The 24,887-nt window shown below is 43.9% G+C and overlaps 1 protein-coding gene across 4 annotated transcripts in view; it reads right to left on the bottom strand.

The window, feature by feature from the left end:
• Positions 1–6,988: 6,988 nt before the first annotated feature.
• Positions 6,989–24,887, bottom strand: part of CELF2 (CUGBP Elav-like family member 2) — a 165,539-nt gene continuing 147,640 nt past the window's right edge. Inside the window, exons 9-13 of one of the 4 annotated variants that reach the window (XM_007452570.1) lie at positions 23,361–23,480; positions 17,494–17,691; positions 12,490–12,633; positions 9,177–9,348; positions 6,989–7,826 (exon numbers count right to left, since the gene is read on the bottom strand). In XM_007452570.1, the coding sequence (XP_007452632.1) occupies positions 9,221–9,348; positions 12,490–12,633; positions 17,494–17,691; positions 23,361–23,480 (590 nt within the window). In that variant the 3' untranslated portion in view covers positions 6,989–7,826; positions 9,177–9,220. Of the gene's footprint in view, positions 7,827–9,145; positions 9,349–12,489; positions 12,634–17,493; positions 17,692–22,564; positions 22,569–23,352; positions 23,481–24,887 lie in introns of those variants that run through there. The other 3 variants (XM_007452571.1, XM_007452568.1, XM_007452569.1) reach the window with 3 other exon arrangements.

The following is a 24,887-nucleotide window of genomic DNA, read 5'->3' as shown; positions in this document are numbered from 1 at the left end:
TGCCTCAGATGTGTCCTTTTTCATAAAGAGGATTCTTTCTAGCAATGTGACTGATGCTCAAGGTAAGGCCACCAAGTCTTCAACACCTGAGCCCAGTTCATGTAGACCAGTGGTTTTAACCTTTTTTAAATAAGAACCTCTACTCCAACCTCAAACTGCATAGGCTCCAGTAAGCACGTCTATCTCGACCCTTTCATTTTGCTACCCTTGGCTATTTCTCTGATATCTCACTAGAAGTTTTTGGTTTGATGACAAATATGTGAGTAGGAGGTTTGGGGTGGCAGGAGGCAGCGACTGGACGAAGGATTTTGGATTATCTGGGGATTTTCACTAACTGTCTCTCCCTGTCCCTCGCTATCAGGGATGACTAAGATTTGTTTTATAAAGGATTAGGATGCCTGTGCCGTTTTGCAAGTAGAAGTTTACGACTTTTTCTTCAAATCAAACATCAAGCAAGAAAAACTAATCTAACATAAAACCTCAAAGCAAAAAAAATCTAACAGGAAATGCCATTCTGTTCAGACTTATGGCCTGTAGGAAAAATTTCAAAAATATTCCTTCAAAGGACCAAGCAGCAGGCCTCCCATATAAGCTTTGCAACTGTTACAGGATGTCTCTCACATATAGCTTTGAAATTTTACCCTTCTCATCCTGAGTGATCAAACCCCTTCTCTTGCTTTCTCTCGTTTTGCAGTCCTGAATAGACCCGCCATTGCTCTCCAGCAGGGTATGGTTCTAGTGTCATCTCATTTTGGAAAAACTTTGGTGCAGACCAGCATTATTCTTGGATCTGCCTTTCTTTTTCGTCCCCTTTCTGCTGAGCCTAAAGAGATCGATCGCATTTAGAAAGGCAGTTGGGTTTTCTAGGTTAGGGCAGATTCTGGACGCTTTCCAGGTGTCTTTTGGTGGCGAAGGGACTGCTCTCTTCTGCCGCCCTCAGCGCCTGGGTAGAGATTTGCCAGGGCCACCAGTAAGGGCATGATTTTCCAGATGACTCTCGCTAAAATGCACCAGGAAGAACTTCCCCCCACTCCATTTTGTTTCCAAAGTCAATTTATTGAATATTAAGTCATAAAGCCAGTGATTATAATTTTAATGAAAAATAACCTGTATCACTCAAGACAGAAAAGAACAAAAATGCCCCTTAGAAACACTGCTTTGAAAAATAATCACATTAACTTTACACACAAGAATCCTTTCTTAAGCTTTATTTAAGAAATCGAGTACTATATAGTTCAATATATATAAGACACATCCAGTATTGTGTTCCTGATAGCAAGTGCATAGATTTTGTTAAGATATCATTTTCACTTGATATAAACGTTTCATGGTCACATGAAGATAATATTCCCAGTGATTTTGCCCAAGCATGAGAGGAGAAAACAGAACACAGCAGAAATAGTGAACTACAACAGAGATGAAAAACAAAAACAGCGAATTAGCAGAACAGTCGATTCCTGATAAGTGAATAAGCTGATTGTTTGGTCACAATGTTTTTATTCACTTATCAGGAACGATTCACAGTACCTTAATGTTCACTGTGTTTCCTAGCCTGCCAGCTAAGAGTGCCAGCCCGAGATTGCTCGTAACTGCTGTGGGCTGTGCAGATATGTGGCTTCCATCAGCAAGGTAAACGTTGACAGGTCTGTCATTTCCCAAGGTGGTCCATGTATGGCAAGCAGATACACCTTGCTGACACTGCAGTGGTGTTTTAAAGAATCAAAAGGGTGAGTGTGAATTTAGGCAGGGACAAACTTTACAGTCTTAAGTGCTCAAGGGAACTAGCATTTTTGTCTCCTTCTTTGGAGAATTATTGTGTTGTTTTTGCAAAACAACAAAAAAATCTGGCTTTGTCTTTCCCTTCTTTTACTCATGCTGAGTATTTTGCCTTGTGCCAAATGGTGGACCTACATACTTATATGACTTAAATATTTAAAAAGTAAACACTTGCATCTTGGAAAGAATCGATCACCCTCTTTACCCCCCTTCTCCCCTCCCTCACACCCTCCCCCCCCCCTCTCCCCCCCCAGCCTCTCGGATTCTTGGATATGGTCAGTTCTGCGATTTATCAAGGGAGACTCCATCTTGTATATCTCAGTAAAGAGGCCAAGTTCACACGCAGGGGCTTCTGCACCCTTGCCCAGGGCTTCGGGAAGTAAAGTTTTGCAAAAAAAAAAAAAAGATTAGTGGTGCTTTCCTGATCTTCATGGCCTGTGTGTTTCTCATTATCTTCCCTTGGATGCAGTCATTGGTTTTCGTTCCAAAGCCACTCGAGGCTGGTCATCGCTCCTCCCATAGCAGGGAGACTTCTCTAGGGCTAATGGTAGGGAGAGAGATGAGTCACCAGCCTCTCGTATAGTCAGACCCCCTCCTCTCCGTCCCTCCTGGCAGAGTTCTGCTTCAGTCTCCCTCACTGCCCACCTGCTCTCTTGCTGGGCTCCCCACCTCCACCTCCTTCCTTCCCCTTCCAATCTCTCCCCCCCCCCCCCCCCCCCCCCCAAAATAGTAACATACAAGAAAGAAAAATCACACCCATAGCCGTCTTTTCCCACTAATGTAAGCAGTGGGTTTTCAGAGGCAAACTGATGAAGGCTCTGATGAGATTTAAAGCAGAAGTATTGGCAGGAAGTCAGCTCTCATCTGTGCAGGTTTAGAGCTGGTGGAAGTTACTTCTCTGAGGTGTTCAGCCTATGGGGGAAAGAGCCTCCTTCCCTCCGCCTCACCCGGCCCCTCTGTTGTTGAGCCGACTGGAAAGGACAGTCTAGGGGTCAGAGGGGCTGCCGAAACCGGAGGGTGGGGAGCCTGAGCACCTGCAGGGACAATCTCCTTGGCGGCCAGAGGAAGGCTGCCGGTGCCGGGTGGCCTGAGTTGGACAGAGCTTGTGCGTCTGAAGAGTTGGAGGGAGAGATCAGAGCAGACGTCAATGGAATCTTGTAAGAGCACTTGGAGAGCAGTCAGATTCCTGAGCAGAAGAGATGGGCAGAAGAGGGAGGAGGGCCTGTGGCTTCAGCTTTCGAGGGCATACAAGGAATGGTTTTCTTCTCTAGTTCTCTTTTTGCTAGCTGGGGTTGGGGCGATCGTGGGGGACAAGGCTTTTTACAAAATATACACTCATTCCGGAAGGAGTGTGTGGATGCATATGGCCTTCTTGGCTTTCATTTGGAAACGGATGATATAGTATGAAGACTTGGGCGTGAGAAACTTTACCTCTTCCCCCTCCCATCCCACCAGACTGAGTAGAGCTTCCATTTGAGCCCTTGCAAGTATTTCTTTTCTCTTCCACTAGTTTTAATAATTAAAGCTGCTCCTGGATTCAGTTAGCTCTAAAAATAAATAATTTAAATTACTTTTCTATACATATCTATTGATTGATGGCAACGCATAGGTTTAAATTTAACAAACACCTTTCACGTCTATTCACCAGGTAAGTTAAGTTTATTTTTTCTTCCCTGGAGAGCTCACCTCTTTTAAAAAATGTGACTGGTTTCTGAGAAGAGTTTGATGGTAATGGTATGCCTTTGGACTCACTCATGGGTAGGCAGAAGAAACCCCAGCTCTGCTGCTTCCCTTCTGAAGGTTATGCAGCAAAGCAGAGCCATTTTTAATGAGTGTTAAGAACTGCACACATGTACCCAAGGGAAGGGGAGAGAGAAAGTGAAATATACCAGTGTGGTGAGAAGACCAGATAAGGTCTTGGCAAATCCAACTCTGTAGGTGGACCATAGAAATAAGTATAAATCTTGGAAGCAGTGGTTAAAATAGGCTGTTGTACATAAATCAGAGGTGGCTGGTGTGTAGTTTCCCCCTTCCCCAAATCAGATATTCACTTAGGTGGAATCGACTGTATCTTATTACACAACATATAGAAAAAAAAACATACGTGAAACAGTGAGGTGTGTAGATGTATCACCAACATATAATGACTACCAACAATACAACACTCAGAGAGAGAAACAAGTATTAGGAAAATGGTTTAATATTGGAGACAGAAGCAAAAAACTGCATCACACAATAACATACGTTACAAAAATAAGTTTGACTGTCTCAACTACACGGTTATGTTCACAATGAGGACAGAAGAATCAGAAAAAACTTTGATCTAAACAGCAAAAAAGCAAACCCCTAAAGTTTTAACTAATACATTTATCCACTTAAAGTGACTGAGTACTTCTAAATCTAATTACCTTATTGTGTAACTGCACAATACAGAATAAAAAGTGAAACTTACCGCTGTATTTTAAGACAAAATTCTAATGCTAGATATAAGCAAAGGGAAAAAAGAAATCAAGCCAAAGTTTTTAATTCTCAAAAGAAAAGCAACTTTCTTTCTATCAACCAGAAATCAAACTTGAAATCAGTCATTGTCAGGGGGCCCACTAGAGTAAGCCACAAATATTTCCATTTTTTTTTTAATCTCCAGTATAAAAAGTTCCACTGGTACAAAATGCATAAGTACAATCAGTTGTAGAAATAGGAAAGCCTGCGTATTTTTTTTGGCTCAAATTCCATCAAACAACAAAATCCAAATGCATCAATAAAACAGAAACAATACTCAAATGGTCTTACAGTTTTCCACTAGGTTGCATTAACTTTGGCTTTTCTCAGACAATATTTAAAAACTATTTTGTAATTCTAAACAAAATGATATTATTAATCTACAAACAACAATTCTCACAGCACAAAAAACACAAATACATTTTTTTGTATGACATTATTCAAAAAGGTAATGAAACTACAGGTTTTTTTTAAAATTTTATTTCTTCTTGTTAATTAGCACTTAAGATAATAAAAACAGAAACAGTAAAATGAGTCCAGAGTAGCACAAGCCAAAGAACTATAACCCCTATGGTGAAAGAAAGATGAACTTGTTACGCCTTTGAGGACTGCCACTTGATCACAATTCTCTAATTTAGTTTAAAAATGACTATTGTCTACACTTGATTTTAAAAAAAGCAGTTTCCCTGTGTGTTTGTTTTTCTTCTGGCACAGGCCCTTCGCACCCTTGCAGCTTTTTCCTTTTGCTATTAAAAGAGAAAGTGAAGAAAAGGACAACTTGTCTTTGAGGAGAGTTATCTTTTTAGCAATGAAACATCCCCCCCCCCCCAAAAAAAAAAAAAAAGGACTTTCCCTGTAACAGTACAGTCTGTCTTGGTTGCCTGCAGAATAAACACTCAGCTCTAAGTGCCCACCCTGAGCCTCTTGTCAAGTGCACTCAGCTTCCCTGGGGGAGATGCAGGCAGTGGGAGGAGGGCACCGGAGCGCTTCTGGCTTCAGTGAAGAAATGGGAAAAAATGGTTTAAGATTTATGTATAATTGATAAGAGGTTCTAAATGAGACAGTGTAGGAAATTCAAATGGTGGTGTCTGTCTTGTGTTCTTATGGATGTATCTGTGTACCACCATATTATCATCTACACGAGAGAGAGACAAGTGCGATAACCTCTGTTATTCAGCTGCTTGCTGCAGGAGGTACAAAATAGCCCTCGAAGGATGAAGGAAGGCCCCAGCAGTAGTAAACACGTGTGAGGATAATACAGATCATTTCATTGTAAGTGCATGTGCTATAAGAAGGAAACTTTTTTTTTTTTTTGCATCATTATTAGAGGCTAGTCCTTTCCATCCCAGGGCTATCACATCCACACACATATTAAACCAAACAGGGTGGTGAGCGGGAAAAGGAGGAAGGAAATGGAGCCAGCAGTTTCTGAACTCCATTAGCGAGACAAAGAAGCTTCCAGAAAGGCAGGCGTGTGTTTTGGGACTGTGGGGATGACTTTGGGGTTTGTCAGGACAGCAAGAGACCTGCTCACATGAAGTGAAAGTCAAAGAAATATGGCGCTTTAGAAAGTGGCAGCAGGAACGGGTGCTAGGTATTTGGTCAGTAACTGTGATGAACTGAGTTTGCCTTTGATGGTCAGTCCCCTTTAGATGCATTCAATTCAAAAGAAACAAAAAGGCAGGGAAAAGGATTGTCAACTTCTAACTCCAGACACCTGGCTTATTCAGAGGTATCCACTGCACAATGTGTGATAAGAAACATTAATTTGGGAATATGGAAGAAACAAAACCAAAAATCCGTCAAAAGACTACCCCATCATCACAAAGCCATTTAACTGGAAGGTATATGAAATTATTCTAAACTGGAACATACCACTAACCTGATCTCAAAAGCATACTGAATTTAAGGTTTATTTAGGTGCTTGACTATCTACTGTTCCCCTCAGAAGATTTATCCAGTAACTCTTTTTAAAGTGTTATTTTTTTTTCTTTCTTTTGGCTCTCAACCAAAGGATAAAGTACTAGTAAAGACAGAAACAACTCAAAGATATATGCAGAAAAAAAATCCAAATTAGAAACACCCCAAAACAAATGAAAATGATGACAGCATAAAAAGTTAACATTCCAGATAGCGCTGGGTAGAAAGGGTTAAAAGTTCAAAACTTTCTCACCTTAGAGGTTTCCATGTATCATGAAGAAAATACATTGTGAGGTTGCCGTCACAGCATTGATGTTCAGAGTGGTTAAAAAAGTGAGACATGGGCACTTATACAATGTCTTACAAAAAACATCATAGAGAAATAACAAACAATAACAATTTCAGGCAACAAGACCACAGGATAGCAAGTTAACAAACTTTTTAACCTCTTTTTTTTGTTGTTTTTTGTTTTTTAAATATTAGGGATTTATACAAAACACATAATAAAATACCCATGTTATCAAATTACTTCTCACAAGAAACACACTGAAGCTCTAGGAAGGAAGTACCTTTGGAATTTGGCACTATATATTTTCACTTTTTTTCTTTAAAAGAAAAAAAAAATCACATTTTGCTGAACACAAACACATCTAAATAGTCCACCAAAAAAAAAAAAAAAAAAGACATCAATGCTTTACAAGCCAACACAAAACTTACTCTGGAATAGGTTTTCTTTTTTCCCTCACATGAAATTTTTTGTAAGCAAACAACTTTTTTTTTGAAATTCTTTTTTGTTTTAAGTAAACCAATTCTAAACTTGTCTTATCAACAAAGAACATTAAGACCATAAGACTCATGATGAAACCACAACTTAATTCACAGAAGCACCAACGTTAACACAGTTTACAGTAACCTTTCTCCTGTACATTGAAACAGTATAAAATATAGGTAATTTCATGTGCATTAAACCATGGATTGTCTAACTGTGAGTCAGTTCAGCAAAAGGTGACACAAATAGGTAGCATTTGCCCCAAAACAGGGTAAATATTTTTCTTATACTAATCTACAAAAAGTGGTTCTATATATATATCTTAATGAGAAAGTGAGCCACCTAAAATGGCCTTATCAAAAAACTTTACACTGCCTGAAAAATGTAAAAACTATTACAGACCTCTAGAGACTTAAAATCAGACAGTTTTTTTCTCAAACTGTTTTTGGAAGTAGTCTGTTAGAAACCAACATTCTGTGTCCCTGGACACATATTGCTATTACCAGTGACCGGGAAGAATGCCAATCCCTGTATAATACTTTCAAGTCTGTTTTATGAAAAGAAAAGAAAGAAAAAGAAACATTTTTGCCACAGGTTTTTTCCTATTATTAATTTGTGTAATAATAAATTTCAGTCTTGCATGAATGCAGCAATGTTTTTCACATTGACTTCCCAGAATTCATAGCTAGATGAGGTCACATGCAAATTTCAAAGGTCAAACTAGATCAAAGGTCAGTAGGAGAACCAAATATGATGTGAGGTCAGAAAGACATCAGAAACAATGACGGGACGATGAAACTTTTTTTTTGAGACGCCACAGGGACATGCTAGGCAAACGGTGAACTAACGGGCATGAAGATGTCTAGGGAGAAAACAGGGAGAGTAAAAAGTTACACAGAATCTACGCAGCAGCAACAAAATCACTCTTCAGGGTGCAGGAGAAAAACTAATGCAAATTTTAGGTCATTAGGGAGTCTACGAGCCATCCACGTAATTTGCATTTCTTACACTCTTTATCCACAGCACAAAGGAACCCAAGAGAATCCATCCGGAGAGGGAGAGGGGATGGATTCTGGGTGTTTTGGGGTGAGGGGCTGGCAAAGGATGGGGAGAGGGTCCAGTTTCAACGAATGTAACAGATGGGGAAAGTCAGACGACTGAACTGTAAACTAGATAATGGCAGTTACGAACAAAATCATCAGACAGATACAGACACCGAGAGGATAAAGCATGGACTTGAGGCCTAGGGTTCAACGGTGAAAAAAAGCCCATTCCTAGAACGATTCCTCTAGAGACTACTTCAGAAGGATCTGGCTAGCACAGAGAGCTGCTCTTTAGGTACCCAATAAGTTAACAATAGGCAATAAATAACTTCCATTATTTCTGAGGCAGTAAAAATTTTGTACAAAAATAGAAATGCTTTTTTTACAAATAAAATTTACAGGCCTGTGGCTTTCTTTTTATGTAGTATTTATGTATTACTTATTTATTATTAAATTTATCTTTCAAGAAACATCAAGTATTTTCACTCATTTTTAATTTTTAAACCCTGTAGCTTTAAGAAACAGATCTCTAAATCTTTTTTTACATTAATCCTTTCTAAAAACTAAAATAAAACAATAACAAAATAGACAACCAGTGTAATAATCTGACCAATAAATGTCATGTTTCATTGAACACTAAAATAAAATCCTACTTATTAAAACAAACCAAATGTAGTGGAAAGACATTTTGTATTGTTTTTAAGTGCTTCTCCTGGCTTTTCTCTCCCACTAGGCCACCGCCTTACCCTCTATGAACAGCTGGCGCCCCTCTGCGGGGTGGGCGCGGGCAGGAGGGGCGAATTCTCCAGGCAGTGCTCTGGGGCACGGGGAGGGGGAGGGGGAGGGGGTGGGTCTCAGAGTTAGAATTGCACGTTAGCCTTTGTTTGCCTTTTAAGTTGTTAAGATGTCATTTATTGTGTATGTGTTTTTCTTTAAAAAGGTAAAAGGAGATTCAAATTGCAAAACAAAGGAGAATACAAGTGGTACAAGTGGAGGAGGAGTTTACTCGTTAGAAACAAGGTAGCCGAGTTTATGGCGAACTGGGTAGGGGGCCCGGGAGGGGGTAATGGAGGCCTTATTGTAAAAATAACCGTCTCTCTTGGTAAAAGTTGGCAATGTGGTCCTCCTCTGCCTTTCCTGTTGAGCCCAGGCTGGCTCGTGGGACTTACCCTAAGAAAGCTAAAATAAGAGCAGGGAGCCTCTGGGGTTAGGATCAGTAAGGTTTGCTGTCGTTTTTGGAGCGCTTCAGCTGGACCTTCAAGCGTTTCATGCCAATCTGAAATCCATTCATAGCCTGGATAGCAGCTTGCGCAGACACGGGATTGTCGTAGCTAACAAAACCTGGAAGACACAAGCGGAGGGAGGGCGGGAATCAAGATGGAGAGGCAGGGGAGCAAAGGAGGGTGGCTGCAGATGCTAAGTGACACGTGCCCAGCTTGCGGTCTCGGGTCAGCTCTACTCAGTTCACGGACTGCAGGTCATGTTTTAGGGGCAACACTGGAAACATCCACTGAGAAGCAGTGGAGAAGCTGGCTGGATGCTAACTTGCTATCATGAGAACAAAACCCCTCTGCAGAAGGCTAAAATCTCAAACACTGAGTCAATTTAGTCTGTTTTACTGATTTCAGTCAAACCTGTTTGTGTTTAAAGTCCCTTAGAATCCTGAACGAGCCTCCAATACATCAGTAAGTGCTGCTCCTAGAAGCAGTGGTACAAATATTCTAGGTCTCCAAGGGCCCCCAGAGGCTCACATGCCCCAACCAGGTGAGGTTTAAAAGCAGGATCATTGAGGGAAGGGCTGCATAACCGGTACTGCTGCCCAAGACCCTGTTTCCATTCCAATTCTCCATGTATACAGGACGGGGTCAGTTGGTGAATTAACTCTAGAATAATCTGTACTTCATTTTTACCACTTGGACCTGTTACTGAGAGGAACCTAGGGGCCCAGGGGAAATGCTGTGCCTGTTCTCCTTATCTCAACTTCCATTTTCAAAGCTCCAGTGAATTCAGCGGAATGGAAATTGCTACCTTGTATCCCCAGCTGTCCTGGAGAATATAAACAGTCTAAACAGCTCAGGGCTTCACAGCCATCCTGACATACTTCCCACCACCTTTCTCTGTACCAACACTCAGACGCTTCTGACGACCACCCAGGCTCTGCCAAAACCCAGAAACAGAATTCTGACCACATAGTTTTGTTTCACTGGGGGCAGGGGTTACATGCAAAAAGTTTCTTTAGGTAATGCTAGTGCAAAAGTGTTGTCCCTACTTACTTTTGTTGTTGAAAGGAAGTTATACTGATTGGATTTCAGCTCTGACCATCCCCTGTTCAGAAGGTTTTATACCAAGTTCTCCATCTATCTACTATTAAAGTATAAAGCTAAGGAGAACATTCCTTTACAAATTAGAGGAGGAAGAAAGGGACATAAATATATACCTTTAGCAGAGTTCTCAGCTGATTGATAAAAATAGGCATACGGTATAAGCAGAGTAGCTTCTCATAGGCTGCCTGTATGCAAAATGGTGGTTTACATTTTTATTAAATTTAAATTCCCAATAAATGTGATCTTGAATCTAAGATTTTTGCTGATTTTTCTTTCCTCCTACATCTTATCCAGAGGTAGCAAGATGATTGAAGAATGGAAATGGGTCAAAGGCAAAGTGGATAACAAAACCTGGCCAAGAGCTTAGGATGAAGAATGGGGTACCACGTTAATGACCAGCAAACCTGGGACCCCAAGAAGTTAGGCTGTCTCACGGAGACACCTACGTATGGGATGTTACAGCTTTTTAATAAAAACTGAAAACATAGTGCATAACACTAAATACAACTGTCTGATGCATTATTATGAACACAGTGGTTAAGTAGTTTGGGGGCTGATATAATCTCTTTCCAAGACGGTAAATATTTTCTCAAAATCAAACCATGAACTACAATCCTTTTTCTAATCTCCAAATAAGCTCAGGACATTGTTTAGCAATGAGGACTATAAATGTCTGGCTCGCAAGCCTTGTTCAGGGAAGCTCCCAATGGGGAGCCCTTACTGAGACATGCACACAGCCTATGTAACAACTTACTTTCCATTTCACTCTCTCATGAACCATTACAAGGGCATTTATATACCTGTAATGGGTTCAGGCTAACAGCCTTTCTCCACTTGGATAGAAACAGTGACTTGAAATGGCTGACACGCTAATCCCCCCAACAACAGAGGCTTCAGACCTTCCTGGGTGACAGCACGGAAATCAGAAGGACGTTATGCGAGTGGAGTTTCAGAAGCCAGAGCGCTCTCAGGCTGGCCGCCCGTCGCCAGTCAGCCGGGCGCCAAGTCTGAGTTTGTGCCTCTGCAGGAGCCGTCCCCCCCTTTCCTCTTCACCGTGCCCACTTCTGTTTGTTCTCCTCTGCCCACATCTGTTCTACTTTATTTTGTTTTGTGCTACTCTTAGCACCTATGACCAATGTGAGTCATTAAATCGGAGGAGTGGTTAAAGCAAACGCTGCATCTCAAACTGGGCCAGAACTTGCCAAGTTAGAAGTATATACTCTGAACATTCTAGCCTCTAAACTACTTTGGGGAACACAAGCGTTCAAAAAATAAAACAAGAACTAGATTTAATGAATGTTCTCCTCTGTAAAACATGAGGGCAGGCAGTGAGCCTGCCACACTCTCTCAGGGAGCGGAAACGCCCCAGGGGGCCGGAGTCCAGGCTGCTTGAGGAAGGAGACCGCGACAGCTCGGGCCACCGAGGAGCTGGGATGTCCAGTGTTCTGAGAACACCTGCATCTCCTGCGCTCTCCACCCACTCAGGCAGCCACTGCAGATCCCAGCATCCCAGCACACCGCAGCACTTCATGTCACCATGAGCTAAACCAGCCACCGTCCCTGGGCTCCCGGAGCTGCAGTGCTGGGTGTGGCCTGAGCACACCCCTACTGTGAAGGTGTGTGCATTGATGAGTGTGTTTTTATGTACATCCAGATGCTGAACAGTAAGCCCCCAATAAGCCCCCAGTACAATGTGCTGCCTACACCCACAGGGTCTGAGTCCTAGTGGACCTGGAAGGGTATGGAGTCTGTGGCAAAGTGTCTGCAGTGCCATTCTGTATCAGGAGTCTCAACTACACTACAGTCTGTAAACTCCTTCCATCCGGTGAAGCCCGTGGTTCAAACTGGGGGCCCAAAGAGACTGTTGCTGGTCAACTATGAAAGGTGATTAGTTATAGGCAGTAAGACCCTTGAGTACAGTATAGAGCACTACCTACTATATGGGCATTTAATTTCCCAGATCATTCCTCTCTCCCAGGTCTTTTCTCCCTTTTTGATGACTTGACCCAGTCTGCTTACATGGATCCAGACAACCTGGAACCACCACACACATTGAAGGCCCTATCCTGGCATCTAAAATACTGGCCATTACATTTTCCTTCCCATGACTCCTTACTGGCAGTGCACTGTATATGCTAGCTGGGTTTCTTTTGCATACCAAAGCACTTGCTCAGATTGGTCTGTTTGTCAATGAAGACTTTAGCAGAGATAACATTTCCAAAAGGCATGAACATCTGCAGGATGTCCTGGTCTCCAAACTCCTGTGGAAGGTGGTAAATAAAGAGGTTTGCACCCTCTGGACCTAAAGAGGGGGAAAAAAAAAAAGATCAGAGTAAGGTATTCTGCACTTCTTAGTTCCCAAAGCCTCTTCTCAGGAATGCTTTAACAACAGATGGGCTAAGCACCTGGCTTTCCCTCACACAGAGATGGATACAAGTCCAGTGCTGGTATGTCTTTTAGGACAGGAGTCGTCCTTCACATTTTCCTGACTTCCAAAGAGACACCGGTTAAGAATGGCTTCCTTTTCATCTATAACCTGTGGGTCACATTTGCTTACTGCACGTGAGCACGTATCTTCAGTCTTCCTGGGCGTGAAGGTGGCAGACCGAGGGGTAGAGTCAGGTAGGAGAATGCAGGCGTGGGTTTTTCCCACGTGGCCATGTTTTATAGTTCGTAGTATATATTCTCTCTTGGATACAGTGTCCTGTGTATTCTAAGCAAATTGCAGCAATTTAGAAGTAATGAATATAGCAGTAATGCTGCTTGGATTTCTCAATCATTTACCTAATTATCCATCCAGTTCTGATTTGGCAGATCTCTTAACACACAGTCTAATAATCATCTTTCTTAGAAATGACTGGCAACGAGTCAAGGCAGGAAAAAGTAGGTGCTAGAGTTTCACAACTGTGATCGGAATGACACCACTGGGAATTAGCCTTGCAAACTGAGCGTATGAGGTGCACAAGCTGATCAGAGACTAAGTGAAGCCTGGTTCTTGGCTCTCCACCGTAACTTCCAGAAATACAAGGAACGAGGACAGAGTAGGGGCGATCTTAGCTACACCAGACAGGACAGCACTCTTAAGTTCCTTTCCATTTCATTCTCCCATCTCTCTATAGCCACCTGCAGAAGAACTAGCTGTAGCTTAAAAGGAAGCAGAAAGGAGGGAATCCCAATGATTACAGCATGTCATCACCACCTAATACGTCACAGGTGAGAACGCTTTCCAGGTCAGAGGGTGCTTGGGGGAGTCGTAGGTCCTTCTCCAGATGGTTCTGGGGAGGCCGCAGGGCTGAATGCCTCCAGGATGTTCTGGGCGTGGTGTCTGGGAGGGAAGGGAGCTCATAAAACTGGTGAAGTAGCCAAGCACCTGGTTCACGGGGCCTTGACTGGCTCTCGCAGGAGAGGAACCAGGACTGCCTGCTGCACTGGGAAGCCCCAGGGGCTGGGGGGTGAGTGTCTGTTTGTATGGGCCGACGAGAAGGAGAACTGGGGTAGAAAGAACTTTGTAAAAATAAAAGGGATAAACATCTTTGCAAAGAAAAGTCAAACCAAGTTTCTTTCCACACACACAAACACACAATCATAAAAGACAAAAAAGTATTCTAATGAATGGGACTTTTCACAAGGAGATCTTCTTGAGGCAAATTTCTGAAGCCACAGAGATGAAGCATTTCTTTCTTATTTAAGTGTTAACATGGCCACTTTAATTTTCCGTATTGCTCACAATTTCCAGGGGCGTAGCCATGTTCCAGTGCAAGAGACACAGTTTGTATTTAAAGGGGCACAATTACAGCGTTAGGTCCCCAGATGTTTCTTTGTTTTTTTTTTTCCTTAAAAAAAGACAACTCTTAAACAGTCAAAACTTAATATGAATAGATGCAAAACCAAAACACTGGAGGTGGGTGTTCTGAGGGCCACTATGTGTGTGCGTCCCCTGCAGTTTGTCTATCGGGCAGATCTGGTACTGCCCAGACTGGATATGCCTTCTAAATAGAAGGTCCAAATGCACAAATGAGGATTAATGGGGCCCAATGGGAATTGTGAAGTCAGCTCACCTCCTGAAGCCTGGGGAGAAAATGCAGTTTTAATGCACTGTGACAGATTACTGGCCACGCCCGGGTAGCCCAGGCCTTCTCAAATGCAGTGCATTCTGAACGTACCCAGGCCAGACAGGGGACTAAGAAAACGGGAAGAAGGTAAACCCAAGGAGGCTGTCTTTTTCCTCATCACCAAGAAATACTTGGATTTTGCAAACTGCCGAAGTCATTAACACGAAAATGAGAAAAAGGTGACTTGGTATGGAAACCCTCTTAATATTCAGTGAAGGAGGCTACTGCCATAGACACGAAGGGTAAAGAAACAGTTTTTTGAGGGTTCAACCTAGGTGTCTTCCTTCTGTCTCCCTTCAGTAAAAACCTGCTGACCAGCCACACATTCCTCAGACCTCTAGTGTACGTGACTGACTTGCTAGAGCTCGTTCAGTTCTATCATTGGTCCCAGTTGGCTGGGTGTTCGTGTTCATATGTCTCATAGGGCACCTGATGTAGCAGAAAGCACTGGGGGTGTCTGTATCAGACCGCCAGTTGGGATCTGGAGGCTCTACCTAATGCTGTGTGTGTGACATGCCTCCTGCAAACAGAGGGAGATGGGAAGGGTGTGCAAGAGCTCAGAGGATATTTAGGAATGGCAGGAAACATGGTCAGCTTGCCTGAATTTAGATCTGTAGGGATGCCATAACCCTTCAGAAGATTTAGCTGGGGAAAATATTAAAACCATTTCTTTACAAGGCCAGACTGGTTCACTTTCCAGTCGGAAAATATATACCAGGGTACACGACTAAATACATCAAATTGACTCAACTTTCTTGATTAAAGAACAGGACTAAGGAGTAGAAAATCTAAAACTCTGTTTAGTAGTGGAATTCATCATGGGGTCTTTCCTTTGCTTCTCAGTATGACCTGCCTTTTAAATTATGTTTTAGTTAAGCTAATGTCAAGACGGTTTAAATTTCTTGAGCACAGGTTAACAGGCTGAGAAGAAGGTGATCAGAAGAGACATATGAGAAGATGGAAGACCATTTAAAGAGACCTGAACAAACCTAAAACACCATCAAGCACTAACCCATGCTCCTGGTAGCCCACATACCTAAATATAAATAATCTGGAGCGGGCAGTATTTATCTTGAACTATTTTACATTAATCCCAGAGGATTAATTATTGCACAAGCAGCGCCTAAAACTTAAGGCATAGAAATTTAGGGCAGTGAGCTGGTGTGAAGCAACTTCCAGGCCCGGACTTTCTCCTTAAGCTACTGACTTTCGAGTCTGCTGGTGACAGATGTTTTCTCAGTGACCCAGGTTATATGGTTTGCTGTGAGGCCCTGCTGGGTGAGGGAGAAGTGACCAACACTCTCTAAGACGCGCGTGGGGGAACTGGCTTTTACGGTCTCTCCTGAGGACACGGTTATCTGACAGGATCCCTCCTTACCACCCTCATTTGTCACCATGGTAGTCAGACCTCAGACACAGGGACCTCAATACAAGACAAAGGGACCTTCCTTTGGGAAGCTGAGGTATTTATGACATTGGGTCTCCACACGCCTGGGGAAAACGCAGTTGTCTGAACAGTTGTGCAAGTTTTAAAAAAACCAACAATAACAGCCACAGCTGAGAGGAAAGAGAAAGTTGAAAGAATGAAACTCAGATTTTCAACTATCTTCCTTTTTTTTGTTTTGCGGTACGCGGGCCTCTCACTGTTGTGGCCTCTCCCGTTGCGGAGCACAGGCTCCGGACGCGCAGGCTCAGCGGCCATGGCTCACGGGCCCAGCCGCTCTGCGGCATGTGGGATCCTCCTGGACCGGGGCACGAACCCACGTCCCCTGCATCGGCAGGCGGACTCTCAACCACTGTGCCACCAGGGAAGCCCATGTTTTTGTTTTTTTAAAGAAAGATATTTTTCTGTTTATATGTAACAGCATTAAAAATGGAAGACAGGGCTTCCCTGGTGGCACAGTGGTTGGGAGTCCGCCTGCCGATGCAGGGGACATGGGCTCCGGGAAGATCCCACATGCTGCGGAGCGGCTGGGCCCGTGAGCCATGGCCGCTGAGCTTGCGCGTCCGGAGCCTGTGCTCCGCAACGGGAGAGGCCACAACAGTGAGAGGCCCGCGTACTGCAAAACGAAACAAAAACAAAAACAGAAACACAAACACATGAGTGTCTTTAAAGCTGTGTCCCTTTTACTATTCCCAACTTAAAAAGAAAACCCTTCTATTTCTTATAGGACACCATGTTTAAAGTCAAAATATTCAGACAAAAACCAGTCTGGAACTATGGATGGGGTGAGGATACAGGAGAAGGAAAAGAAATTTTAAAAACATCTTCAGCAAGTACTTCCCTATTCTAACTTCTTTTCGTGTGTTCAAAACAAGTCAGAAAGAGAATAAATATCACAGTGCAGATTCTGCTTTAAAAGCAATTTCAATCAAGGAGGAAGGAGCCAAAAGGAGGAAAGAAAGAGACAAGCCCTCCCTACTCGGGCCAGCTCATTAACTGCTTTATAATTAGCTTTCATTTATTCTTAGCATTCACTTCCTGATGTTTATTTTTTCTTACCAGCAGAGAAGCAAGGCAATCAATCACTTACTTGCTTCCCCAGAAGACCCCTGATTAAACCGAGACTGAGTCAAACCTAAGAGTGGATTTTTTCATTAACCTGGAAACCATCGTGGACTAAGAGGTGAGCTCCACCATCACGGGGGACGTGGACTGTAGGAAAGCTGGGCTGAGCCCACAGGGGGCTGCATCGACCCACCCCTTCCTCTAACGAGGAGTTTGTATGGAAAGGGAGAAATGAGAGGTGGCCCTGCTGATTCGGGAGAGGGTGCTCCCCACAATTTTTTGATGGCAGCAATCACTAGGTAATTGCGTTTGGCGCACAGAGGGTGAGGACTCCACCTGAACAGGGAGAGGAACAGTAAAGCTAAATACGACAGGAAAGAAGACTGAAAGGGCCTGTCATATTTCTTTATGAAAAACCAAACGAACATGAGTAGGAGAAATAAAACAACTGCTTTCTCTCAGGACAGGGGCTCGGTGGAAGTTCCTTGGAGCTCTGCTCTGTGGGCGAACGCTGCCCTCCGGCCCGGGCCCAGGCACGTACCTTCCTTCTGGCTGCCGGCCGCGCTCTGCTGCTGCAGCAGGCTCTGGCTGTACAGCGTGGGCAGCGCCGCGGCCGCGTACTGCTGGATCCCTGAGTAGGCCTGGGTGAGGGCGTCCATGGTGCCCGCCGTGCCATTCGTCAAGCCCGTGGCGCCAAGTCCTCCATTCAGAGCCGCCATACCTGAGAGCATTTGAGCAACTTTACAAAAAACCCAACAATAGAGAAGAGAAACAGCACTTTTCATTAGTGCTTTCCAAAGGAAGTTAGAGAATCATTTGACACAAGTACGACAGCAAGTGCATGCAGCGAGCACACCAATTACACCAACAAGAACTTACAGACAAAACTATGAAGTGACAAATTGTAATAACGCCAGACACACAGACGACCACCGCAAGCCCCTGAGCGACGGTAAGCCTCACTCCCTAGGCCAGTGACGGAATTCACCAAGGCGCTACAGAGAGCCAGTGCATCTGAGCTCCAGCAGTGCGCTGCTGGCAAGGACTGGGGTTCTCTTTCTGAAGTAGAAGCCTTCTGCCGCTTAGAGCTTGAGAGCATGTAAAAAACCACTAGTGGCAGAGGCCTGCGACATCTGTACACTTAGGCCACTTACTGGGCTCTCTGAGGAGCCGTGGGATGGCCCCAGGGTTCGAGGGGGAAGGACAGGATTGAAACTGCTCTCCCTTAAGCTATCTGATGAGGAAATGGCAGAGAGCACAAGCTCTGTACTCAATAAACCAGTGAATCACCAGTTCCGCTGACCGGCTTCCTCAACAGCTGAAGGATGCTGTCAGGGACAAGGACCTCAGGGAGAGCCTCGCTGACGATGAAGAATTAAAGGTGCGGGAAAAAATGCGGCTCCCTCCCCTCCGTGTACCTAACTGAAGCTGCTTGTTCAGTATGAAAGGCTAGAAACAGGATGGGGCTGTTCTCAGCAGCAAACAGACGCACACACAGACACACAGGCCTGAATATTAATCAGTGCCCGTGGAACTGGGGTTTCCGCCAATGAGAGCACCCCATGCCATGTTTTTCAGTCAACTGAAGTGACCCCGTGTCTGAAAAGCTGGATCTTGGCTAATATTAACCCATGTGAACTGGATGACGGCCAGCACACTTTTTAAAACTTTTTTCCTTGTCTCCTGGCTGCCCTTTTGCTCTATTATGGTTGTTGACTGTGTCACTTTTTCCCTGAATATGAGTCAAAACAAGTAATACTTTATAGAGTGTGAACTTTTCTATAAACTCAGGAAATGGAAGAGGTGACATCATAATTGCCTTGAGTTCCCTTTATGATGAAGACTTTTTTTTTTAAAGATATGTTTATGGGAAGAACTTAGTGAAAACATTAATGAGAATCTTGAAGGAATTAGGGCTATTGATTAAGGATGTTAAAATAGCAAAGGTGGTTAATTGAAAAAAATTGTAAGTCTAATGAGAATAGAGGACAACTAAGAGAAGGATGCTTAGAAATTATACAGAGGAATCAAATGCCAGAATCACCTCAACACTCCCATCCATGTTTCTGCTTGCCATCCACAGGACACAGGGGAGGGGGCAGTGTGCTACTTACTCCATCATGCTTCTGTTCTTCTGACACCTTCATCTCTTAGATTAAAAGGACTACACACAAGATAGGATAGAGGGATCTCATGGAGCCTCAGGTCTGGTGTTCTCCCTGCGGGGCTTGAGGGGACAGAAATGGGCCTTGGGTGACGTTTGGGGTGGGGCTGGAGTGTCAAGGAAAACCTGGGGGCCATGAACGTGGAAAGCCAGCTTCCTGAAAAGGAAAGTGATTTCAAGCAGTTCTAGCCGATACCAACTAAGCTCAAAAGGTGGTGGCCAGCAGAGGTCCTGCTGACGTTGCTTGAAGTTTCTTATTATGAAGGAGTCTATTCTAATTTTTTCTGAGGTGTGTGTTTACCACGGCCAAGGTAGAACAGGTGATTGATTACCAGGCAGAATCTTAAAAACCATCAAAGGAAGTTTTCAACTTTTCAGAGTTATTCCTATCAATGATCTAATGTCATTCTGTATTAAACAGTCATTATACTGAAGATAACATTTGTCAATTCAGCCGCTGGTACTTGATTCCATCTAAACACTCTGGACAATCGAAACAGAGGTTTGAAGAAGGTTAGTTGAATAAAATGCTTCCCCTTAAAAGAACAGGGCTTCCTTCGAAAAGGCCAAATGGATTGGCAAACCTCAATGAGGGAGGGAAGGTCTTTGCAAATAGTCTAGCAGTGAAGTTAGTGCGCATCCAGACTACCACGTGCTTTAACTGAGCCGCTCTCCCAGGTCCTCCCCGATGGGAGTCCCGGGGAGCTGTGAGACTATCGAGTAAACCTGTGAAAATGACCTAGAAGGACCCACCCATAAAGATGAGCATGTACATCTGGCATGGCCAGCATGAAGGTGATGCTGAAAAAAGAGTCGGTGGCGGAGTGCCACAAGCCAACTACAGTTATCTGTACACCCCTAGGCCAGGCTTTATACCAAATAAAGAAAGGGCAAAAGTGAGGAATGTATTAATATATTCTCATAGATTTGTGTCTATTTGCTGGGATAAATTTTCTTTGGTATAGACGGGATATATTCTTCTAAGCTGCAAGCTGATAATGAGGACTTAGGTCTAAGAAAGGTCTAAAATCAGGGTAGATGAATATGAATATATACAATTAGTGGCACTTGTACTCATGCCTGTGTTAATAATATGGTCACAAGTGTATGTGACGTTGTATGTCCTTGTGTATGTACCTAACTACATGTATCTTTATATATTCCAATAATACAGATTAAAACAGTAATTTCACAAGGCATACCAAGGGTGACAAGCCACCGCAACACTATGCCCAGAGCATCGCATCTTTTCTCTCCTTTACATAAAATATTTCCATAAACACTACTCACCAGGCATTTGTGGCTGGTGATATGCAGATAATCCTAACTTTAAACACTATATGGTAAAAGCCATTTGGAAGAATTAGCTCATTTAAAAAAGGAAAAATAAGGATGTCACTTGACATACATTAAAGCACAAAATCAGATACAGATTCCTGGGTGGATGTAACTGCAAAAAATAATTTTCTTCGTCTTCGTTCAGCTATTAGTATACGAAACCTGCCTGGAGAACCCTCAACTAATCCAGAAGGGAAAGCTCTGTTAGTGAATTGCCCACATTCCTCCTTCCTTCCGATCTTGCTGTTTTCCGCTTTTAAGCTTTAGAGTGCTGTCCTTTTTTAAGTCCCTCCTTCTATGAGTGTATGAGGAAGAACAAGGGTATGAAGCTCAAACAGTCTGGTTCAGCTACTTGTCTACCATCCGAAGCTGTACCTTGTGCGGAGCTGAGAGGCCCTCTGGCAGGGAAGGCAGTCAGATTCTCCCAGGATGAGTTTGGGAATTAACTGGATTCCATCTACCTACTTTTCTCCATGGCTCCTTTGTCCATGGAAAAGAGGTGGCTTTACTCAGAAAACCAGAAAACTCTCCTTACGGTAGCAAGTAATGGCTCCTGGGTGGAGTGGGGGAGGAAATGGTGATGATATGGAAGCCGTGGCCAACTATTTGTCAAGCTGCCTCTGTCCAGGTAACCGTTTGTTGACTACCTTCTTATCCAGTAGGACAGGTAGCATCATCATGTCTGTTAAGGAAGAACGGTCTGAAAGAGGACACTCTATATTAGAAGGTTTTCTCTCGGTATTTGAGAAAGCAAATCTTAGCTCCAAGCCGGTGCCGGGATTGTTAAATAGCTCTGACAGTAATTTACCCAATCAGAAGGAATGTATTTTTCTTTGTGCATGACTTTTGGTTTGATTAAACATTTTTCTGGTTCATACTGTCTAGTAGGGGTTATTTGAAACTAGAAACAGTCTTAATTTCCCATGACCTATATGTACTTACATTAACCCAATGGCAAAGAATTTAAAAAACAAAACAATTTAAGGCTGTTTTTCTTGCCAGGAGCAAAACTGGAATAACACAGGTCCCACACAGGAACTACTCACGGTCTCTCTGCCATTCAACACAGTCCCTCTCCAATCGCTCATGATAACGATGGGAAAATCCCCGCAAAGGACAACAGAACAGGATGGAGAGAGGCGGGACCACACAGACAACACACAGCAGTCATGAGCACGTGCTGAGGAGGACAGCCATTCCCACTGGCCTGTTACTGTGCAGACCAAGGACAGGCAGGCGATCAAATCAAATTCCTTGTTTTAGGGGAACTAGGTCCTGGGGCAAGAGAAGCAGCATGAAGGGATGTGTGCAAACACACGTCTGCAACCGAGGGGAAGGACAAGTGAGTTGGAGCGTCTGCAGAACAAGGTCAGAAACAGGAGGCAAGGCCATGAGGGCTGCTGGCAGGAGGGCAGCTGGAGGCAGCTTCACTGGAGTAAAACATTCTGCTGTCACGCGGCCACCACTTCATTCAACACGTGCTTGCTAATCAACAGCTATCTGGTCGGGAAGGAAAGAAATCTTTTTCTTGTCTGCTCTTTTTGGCCTTTGGTCAGATAAAACTCAGTCCAAGGTTATGACTGCTTTCCCCAAAGCGTTGGAATAAAAGGATTTAATAAAACCTCAACACATTTCCTACCTCTAAATGTACGACTTATCCTCTTATCTGGATTATAAAAGTTAGTCTTCATTTGGATGAGTTCTAGGTGCTTCTTTACCAAACAAATTGCAAGGTATTCTTTTGGGATTTGAAGATATAGAATTGCTGGGGTGTTGTTTTTTTTTGCTTTTAAAAAAACTACTGCTTGATCACCCTTTAAAAACTGTACACTTAGTCAATCATGGTTTAAAATAAGGCAACTTGCCAAGGACCCTTTTCTTAATGCTTAGAATGGGCAGAGGCTGGGTTGCCCGGTAGGTAATTAGGTCCCCGAGTCAGGCTGTCATGGTCCTTCTGGATGGGCTATTCTCAGGCACGGGGTAGGGGTGCGGGCCCAAGCTGAGGGAAAGGCAACTGAGGTGTCCCTTCTGTGGACCGAGGACCTTCCCCAGTTGGAGGGGCCAAGGCTAAGCTCGAGCCTCAGATATGACTCACCCTCCGGCCGGGCACTATTCTCCCCATACATCTAGAATGCCGGAAATGGGTAGGCTGTGTACACAACTTCGAGTGCTTTGGCGAGTCTGTATGTTTCAGAGCTAAGTAATTCTGTAAGCAGTTTGCCTCATTCTGCTTCAACCTGCGTTAGTGGAACGGGGCCCTTAGCAGATGCACTGCTGTAGGGTGACCCCTGACTCCGGGAGCTTGATAAAGACTCCAGACGGTACCTCGGGGGCGGCTCCTGGCCACTCAGCCTTGTTCTGCTTCCCAAGGCCTCATTTCTCCTCCTGTATAATCGCCATGAACCTTTGGGTTTTAGAGCTGGAGGGGACCCTTAAGATCATCTGATCCAGAACTTTCAGTTTTCAGATGGGACCCTGAAGTCCAGTTGGGGGCAGTGATTGGCCTCAGATTCCTGCAGGTGACTGGGAGCTGGCCCCATGCGTCCTGATTTCTAGCCCATTGATTTTTCTTTTATAACACACTTCCTCCCCTCAGATGAAGGGAACCAAACTAGAATCAAACCAAAGCCCTCGAAACCTGCAGATACCTGTCGACCACAGAGACCTGTGGCTAAATACAGTCTACACATTACAAAAGACTTGGCGTGGTGAGGGTGGGGTACTTCTGGAGACAAAACAGAGGTAGGCAGCGTACGCCTGTCAAAACATGTGCTTCTGCTCCTCCATCCCAAGCTTTAGCTCTCCCCGTGACGTAACCTTTTAGGTCATCTCTGGCTGACCACTGTCTGTGGGGAATCTGGGGGGAGGCTGTCCACCAGAGCAGCAGATGCTCACTGCGATGGTACCTGCTAGTGCATTAATGTTGTTCAGTCCGACAGTGGCCCCTGCCAGTCCTTGCAGAGTCCCGAGAGAGGTCAGAGAATTCATGGCCGCGCCAGCAGTGGAGTTGGGGGTTGAAGCAGCCACTGCAAAACAAAAGACAGACAGGGAACCCGGGAGAGAAAGCACAGGATGAGTGAAAGCCAGATGGCCCGGGAAGTAGTCTGTCCCCATCACAGCAGACGGAGCCGGGGGAGCCTTCAGCCATGGGCAGTCTGGGAGTTGCGCTTAGGTTTTGGTGTGAAAGACATGGGGTTGTCCTTGTGGCAACCGTGACAATGAGATCTGGTGGGAAAAAAGGCATCACAGATCTGCTGTGCCAGCCAGCGAACATGTGCATTGCTGGTTAGTAGGGGACAGTCTATGATAGGAAGCCCATCCTCCTGGGTGGTGGGTCTTTCACCAGCTGCACCTTGGAAGCCTCTGAACAAATGACCCGCACAAAAAAGGGGGAGGGAAGGAGGAGTAAAATGGCGTTTCTTGGCTTTCATATTGCTTATGCTTCAGACTTCGCATTTTCTCAATGAAGCTTAAAAAAAAAAAAATTCCTGGGTTTGACAGACGACTTCAGGACCCGGGTAGTAGTGGTGCTTACAGAAGCGGAGAGTGATAGGAGACAAAACCATTTTGGCCCGAACTCTCCTTCCCCTCCCCCTCCCCCTTTAAATAACCGCTTTATTGGGATATAATTCATGTTATCAAATTGACTCCTTGAAAGTATACAATCTACTGATTTCAGTATAGTCGCAGAGTTGTACAACCAGCACCACTAAGTTTATAACATTTTTATGACCCTCTAAAGAAACCCATACTCATTAGCACTCCCCTGACGCTGCCAACCACTGACCTACTTTCCGTCTCTGTGGATTTGCTTAGTCTGGATATCTCATATAAATGGAATCATAAAATATGTCATCTTTTGCACCTGGCTTCTTTCACTTAGCAAAATGTTTTCAAGGTTCATCCACGTTGTAGCACGTGTCGGTACTTTATCCCTTTTTACTGCTGAATAATATTCCATTCTGTGGAAACACTCCACTTTGTTTATTCATTCATCAGTTGTGGACATTTTGATTGTTTCCACTTTGGGGCTATTATGGATAATGCTGCTGTGAACGTCTGTACACAAGTTTCTGGGCAGACATATGTCTTCAGTTCTTTTGAGGACATACTTAGGAGTGGGACTGCTGGGTCATACAATAAATCTATGTTTACCATTTTGAGGAAATACTAAAATGTTCTCCAAAGTTGCTGTCCTCCCTAATCCCTTTTACACTTACAATGTAAATAACATTTCAGGTATCTTACATCTGTATAGCTTGACAGTCTGCTGACTTTTTTCACATATATTATCTCACTTTATCCCAGTGATAGATGTAAAAGCTAAGCGAAACTCTGACCACTGATAAAAGTGGCGCTTGATCCACTTCGAGCTGTGGAATCATTGTGAGCATGTGAACTTCCTTCCTTCTAGGATGGCCGGACTTCAGTCC

The sequence above is a fragment of the Lipotes vexillifer genome, unplaced genomic scaffold (genome assembly GCF_000442215.2).
Source record: "Lipotes vexillifer unplaced genomic scaffold, Lipotes_vexillifer_v1.1 scaffold628, whole genome shotgun sequence".
In the NCBI taxonomy this organism is placed as follows: Eukaryota; Metazoa; Chordata; class Mammalia; order Artiodactyla; family Lipotidae; genus Lipotes; species Lipotes vexillifer.
Note: the sequence above shows the minus strand (reverse complement) of the source record. Positions and strands in the feature narration are given on the sequence as shown.